This window comes from Meleagris gallopavo, chromosome 9 (assembly GCF_000146605.3).
Source record: "Meleagris gallopavo isolate NT-WF06-2002-E0010 breed Aviagen turkey brand Nicholas breeding stock chromosome 9, Turkey_5.1, whole genome shotgun sequence".
NCBI lineage: Eukaryota > Metazoa > Chordata > Aves > Galliformes > Phasianidae > Meleagris > Meleagris gallopavo.
In genome coordinates, this window is record NC_015019.2 from 9,871,843 (window position 1) to 9,878,084 (window position 6,242).

General features: G+C 42.3%; 1 protein-coding gene across 1 annotated transcript; it reads left to right on the top strand.

Annotated features, from left to right (window-relative positions):
• Positions 1-1,858: 1,858 nt before the first annotated feature.
• Positions 1,859-5,815, top strand: SLITRK4 (SLIT and NTRK like family member 4). Its single transcript, XM_031554661.1, has one exon. It carries the CDS (start codon positions 1,938-1,940, stop codon positions 4,449-4,451), a length of 2,514 nt encoding a protein of 837 aa, XP_031410521.1. The 5' UTR covers positions 1,859-1,937; the 3' UTR covers positions 4,452-5,815.
• The last annotated feature ends 427 nt before the right edge of the window (positions 5,816-6,242 follow it).

Sequence of the window (6,242 nt, forward strand, 5' to 3'; positions counted from 1 at the left end):
GAGGGGCTGCGTCCGGGATACCCGCTGGAAGTGGGGATGGGCTGTGGGGACGGGATCTGTGCCGTGTGAATGCGCTGCGGACTGGACTTTGCAAAGGTGCGGAGAGAGGGTGGGGGAAGCGCGGCTGTACCTTGTTGCGAAGGGCTGGAAGGGACGAGGGCTGCGTCGCCGCGCTGTGCCCGTTCCAAGCCGGAGTGTGCGCGGTGTGTGAGCGCCCGGGTCTTTCTTGCGTTCCCCCGCCGGGAGGCAGAGGGCGATGGGGCGCCCGCGATAGAGGGGAGCCGGCAGTAGCCGAGCCGGCTCCGGCCATCGTGTTGCGGCAAAACATTGCGGTAGTGCCTGCACTCCTGGCCGGGCTCGCGACCCGCCGGCAGCGCCGCGCAGTGCCCCCGCTCGGCACAGGCCGGGCCCCGGGGCAGAGGAAGAGGAGGGGACCGACCGGAGCGTGGGCGAGGCAGGGATACGGAGAGGAGGATGGAGCGGAGGGGTGCGGACGTGGGGTTGCCTCCGGGCATGGAGCTGCCCCCGGCCGGGAGCCTGCGGGAATTAACAGCAGCTGCTCCGCGCCCTCTGCTCCCCGTGGTTCCTCTCCAGGGCCTCCTTGACCCCTTCAGCCGTCTTTTTCTTTCTCCCTTCCTTGCTCCCTCAGTTTTCTCCCTTCCTCTTGTCCTTTTTTCTTCCCTTCCTTGCTCTCTTGTCCCTCTTCTGCCCTCCCCTCCAGGTTCCTCAGCGCATCCTCTCCCCCCTGTGGCTCCGATTTCCCTTCCTCTCTCTGACTCCTGCTTTCTCCACTTCCATCCTGGCTCCCTCCTTTCAACTCGGTGGCTTCCCACACCGGGAAGTGAGAGGGACAACAAGTTGGGCACTGGGGCAGTGGGGAAGGTGGGGGGAGCAGTACATCGATTATTGACTGATTTGTTAAAGGGAGTGGGGGAACTAGCTTCTGAAATGCTCTGGCTCCAGTTCTGTGTGGAAAAATGGCAGCTCAGCTGGATGGGCTGTATGTGAAGGCTTCTTGATAGCCACCTCTGTATCAGTGCAGGATGAGAGCAAATTACATAACGTTTTGCACGGAAAAAAAAAAGTTCTTCTCAGGTTTCAGTAGTGTCAGACTGGTGAACTGCGACTTATACCCTGCGAATCGGGGTATTGTTATTTCGGGGGATGGGACTGAATGCTTTTGCATGCTTCTTCCATACCTGTGTGCTTCCATTGGTCCCCCTCGGCTGATCTTCTCATTTTCTGGATAGTTCATTGTATTTCTGTGATCAATTTCCTACTTATCTATTCAAACGAGGTATGCTGAGCAACAGAAGCATGGTGTGTGCATGTCTATGTATCTCTAGAGTGAATTTCACTATTGTAGTGATGATAGTCTGTATGGGTTGATGCTATAGATACCTACACTGAGTACTGGCATTGCTTTCTGTGCCTGCATCTTCATCTTTTCTATATTATGCTTTCCCAACTCAGATATTTGGGCACGCGTAACATCAGTGTTTGTGTTTAATATCCTTGAAATGCATGGCAACGTATGAGCAGTGCAGGATCGGCGAGAGTATATATGCATAAAATTGGAATCTCCTTTGGTTATTTCACTTTGTTAGTTATGCATGTTTGTCATGTAGGGCAGATAGGAATATTTGACAGACCATACAGTTATTTGTGTTTATCTACAGCAATTTACATTCTGTATTTGAAATTCTAGCTCTTGTGTGTTTGATTGTTGAAATCTTTCATGTTGTTCTAAATTCAGGGCTTGTAGTTTATCTAAAATCCTTGGCAGGTACAGTAGCTCAGTGGAATACAATTTTTAACCCAAGTGACTTTTTGGAACAGTGACAACTGAAAAACGTTTTCTCTTTTCTTTCCTTCTTTCTTCTCTAGATACTTTGTCTTTGTTCAGGAGCCTAAGGTTGCTTGCTGATCACAAGAAGATGTTTCTGTGGCTCTTTCTGGTTCTGTCATCTCCTGTTACTTCTACAACTGCAGATGCTGATATATCTGTGGAAATTTGCAATGTTTGCTCCTGTGTGTCGGTTGAGAATGTACTCTATGTCAATTGTGAGAAGGTTGCAGTCTACAGACCAAATCAGCTTAAGCCACCATGGTCTAATTTTTATCACCTCAACTTTCAAAACAACTTGCTAATTATTCTATATCCAAATACCTTTCTTAACTTTACACACGCAGTGTCTCTGCAGTTGGGTAATAATAAGCTGCAGAACATTGAGGGAGGGGCCTTTCTGGGTCTTAGTGCATTAAAACAGTTGCACTTGAACAACAATGAATTAAAGATTCTCCGAGCTGACACTTTCCTGGGCATAGAGAACTTGGAGTATCTCCAAGCTGACTACAATTTAATCAAGTTTATTGAACGGGGAGCCTTCAATAAGCTTCACAAGCTGAAAGTCCTGATCCTTAATGACAATCTGATTTCATTCCTTCCCGATAATATTTTTCGATTTGCTTCTCTAACCCATCTGGATATACGAGGGAATCGAATACAGAAGCTTCCATACATTGGAGTTCTGGAACACATTGGGCGAATTGTCGAATTGCAGCTGGAAGACAACCCCTGGAATTGTACTTGTGATTTGTTGCCTTTGAAAGCATGGCTGGAGAACATGCCCTATAATATCTATATTGGAGAAGCTATCTGTGAAACACCCAGTGACTTGTATGGAAGGCTGCTGAAAGAAACCAATAAGCAAGAGTTGTGCTCCATGGGGACAGGGAGTGATTTTGATGTACGCATTCTCCCTCCCTCTCAGCTGGAGCCTGGTTACAGCACTCCAAATGGTCACACCACTCAAACATCAGTGCACAGATTAGTCACAAAGCCACCGAAGACTACAAATCCTTCGAAGATCTCGGGGATAGTAGCAGGCAAAGCACTGTCTAATCGCAACCTCAGTCAAATTATATCCTATCAGACCAGGGTGCCTCCTTTAAGTCCCTGCCCGGTTCCTTGCGTTTGCAAAACACATCCTTCTGACTTGGGATTAAGTGTAAATTGTCAAGAAAGAAATATAGAGTCAATGGCTGAACTCCTACCAAAGCCATTAAATGCCAAGAAATTGCATGTAAATGGCAATTATATTAGGGATGTGGACACTATGGATTTTGTTGAATTTGAGGGGCTGGATTTACTCCATTTAGGCAGCAATCGGATTTCGGCGATCAGAGGAGAAGTTTTCCGCAACCTTACAAATTTACGGAGATTGTATCTCAATGGCAATCAGATAGAGCGCCTGAGCCCAGAAATGTTTGCTGGCCTCCACAACCTGCAATATCTATATTTGGAATACAATGTTATCAAAGAAATCTTAGCAGGCACCTTTGACTTGATGCCAAACTTGCAGTTGCTCTACCTGAACAACAACCTTCTGCGAAGCTTGCCAGCATACATTTTTGCCGGGGCACCACTTGCCAGACTGAATCTGAGGAACAATCATTTCATGTATTTACCTGTAAGTGGCGTTCTTGATCAGCTGAAATCCCTTACGCAAATTGATTTGGAAGGTAATCCATGGGACTGCACTTGTGATTTAGTTGCTTTGAAACTGTGGCTTGAAAAATTAAACGAAGGTATTGTGGTGAAGGAATTAAAGTGTGAAACACCTGTACAGTTTGCTAACATTGAACTTAAGTCTCTGAAAAATGAGATCCTCTGTCCTAAACTTTTAAACAAGCCATCTGCTCTGTTCACTAGTCCTGTGCCTGCTGTCTCTTTTACAACACCACTGGGACCGGTCAGGAGTCATCCTGGTGGCCCAGTTCCATTGTCCATCCTAATCTTAAGCATATTAGTTGTGCTTATTTTAACAGTGTTTGTTGCTTTTTGTCTTCTTGTTTTTGTGCTTCGGCGCAACAAGAAACCAGCTGTAAAGCATGAAGGGATTGGAAATCAAGAATGCAGTACTATGCAACTGCAGCTAAGAAAGCACGATCACAAGTCAAACAAAAAAGACGGATTAGGCGCAGAGGCCTTCATTCCTCAAACCATTGAGCAGATGAGCAAAAGTCATACCTGTGGCTTAAAGGAGTCTGAAACGGGCTTCACGTTTGCTGATCCACCAGGGCAAAAAGTCATTCTGAGAAATATGAATGACAAGGAGAAGGATTTATTGCATGCGGATTCCAGAAAAAGACTTAGCACAATCGATGAACTGGATGAGTTATTCCCTGGGAGGGATTCCAATGTATTTATTCAAAATTTTCTCGAAAGTAAGAAAGAGTACAACAGCATAGGGGTGAGTGGCTTTGAAATACGTTACCCAGAGAAACAGCAAGACAAAAAAAACAAGAAATCTCTAATAGGTGGTAATCATAGTAAAATTGTAGTAGAACAAAGGAAAAGTGAATATTTTGAACTAAAAGCTAAACTTCAAGGTTCTCCTGACTACCTACAAGTCCTTGAAGAACAAACAGCTTTGAATAAAATATAGGTCATGCAATCTAATTGCCTACAGAGGACATTTATTTAATGATGAAAGTGCCTTTTGTTGACTTCTAACTTCCAAATACTATATTATATTGGTAGGCATAGAGGCAGGTGTATCCGAGGGTGTCTGATTAACTGTAGCTGCGTATGATTTGTCAATTAGAGGAGAATTTCCTTAGTAGATTTTACTACATAAAGCTCATGCCCTGTGGAATCCTGTAGGGATACTGCAAACTCTATTGCCAAAGGGATGCTTTATACACGTTACACTGAATTTAACCTCAAGAGGCATATATGTTTTGTACCTTAAATGCAAAACCATCGTCTCCTTGTGATTTGTTAGAGCAAACACAAGAAACTTGGTACTGGTGTTCATACCTCAGCTGGGTCCTTCATCCTGCACGTGGATTTAAGTTGGTGGAACTGGAGTAATCCTTTTGTGGTGTTGTAATGGCACTGTTTAAAGATTATCTGAAAAGTAACAAGCATGCAAAGAGAGAACATTCGATAGTATGTGTAAATTGGTTACATTTATGGCCTGCATTTTGAAACCACTGGAATTATAATGTTAAATTGTGCAAATATTTGTTTAAAATATACCATGAATTACATACCTGTGAAATAAATTTGACCACTTGAAGCATACATGTCTATACATAACATTAAAAAAAAAAAAAAGGAAAGAAAACAGTTCAACTTGACTTCTGCGATATTTGTGGCATCTGAAGAAAATATTTGCTGTTTATGCAGAACCTGTTGTAAGACTCATCTCCAATTAAACCTAGAGTTCCTTCTCAGTTATGTGAATAACTTGCAACCCTAACGGGTTGTCCGAAATTGTCAAAATGCTTACTGTGTGAGCGTAGCAGAAATTATTTTTGTAACATAATTCATATTTATGAAATACTTTGTATACTAAATAGGAAAATATGTACTCCTTAATATGTATTTAATATGCCTGACTTGTTTTCCTGATCGCAATGCATTAATCATTCGATATAAATAAAAGCAGAACAATATACCAAACTGAAACCGGGGGATGTAATGTATAGAGTAATCCGGAATTAAGTGATCAGGTATCATAATAATAAAATTGTTCTGTACTATTCTTGTGAAATTAGCATATTATCTTATTTCAGATTTGGTACCAATGGTGCATTTTGAAATAGATTCATTAGTTTTTTAGTATTGTGTCTCAGGCAGTTATTTTGCCATCGGTTGTCTTGTTTTTCAGGGTTTTACAGCTTAATCTGAGTAGTTTTCACTACATGTATTTACAGGAATTCATGATAAAGGTAATATTTCCATTGTATATGCATACATTTTCTGTTCTTATCTGTCTGGCTTCTGTCAGTCAGAAAAAAAAAAGATCAGAAGAATAAACAATATAGCAAATCACTTCTATTTAAAAACACGGTGTAAAATAAATATAGTGGTCTAAGCTCAGAGTATTGTGTATCTCATATCTAGAGAGTAAAACTTGCTTTTGTGAAAGCTGAATGTGAATAGCTAGGGAAGAAAGAGTATTCAGGAGAATGGAAAATCCCCACTTATCTCAGTAGTAGATGGTACCTTGAGATAAGGATTGAGATATATTGCTGAAGCATCGTACAGAAAATCTGCACTGTGAGATTAACAAAAGTTCCTTGACATGAACAGGAATTTTTCCATTCATTTCAAAGTACTTTGGATTAGGCTCTCTATCTCCTTTGCTTCCAGAACTCTTTTTTTTTTATTTTTTTTTTTTTAATCCTCATCTACATTTTATAATCAATGCATAAATCAATCAAGATTA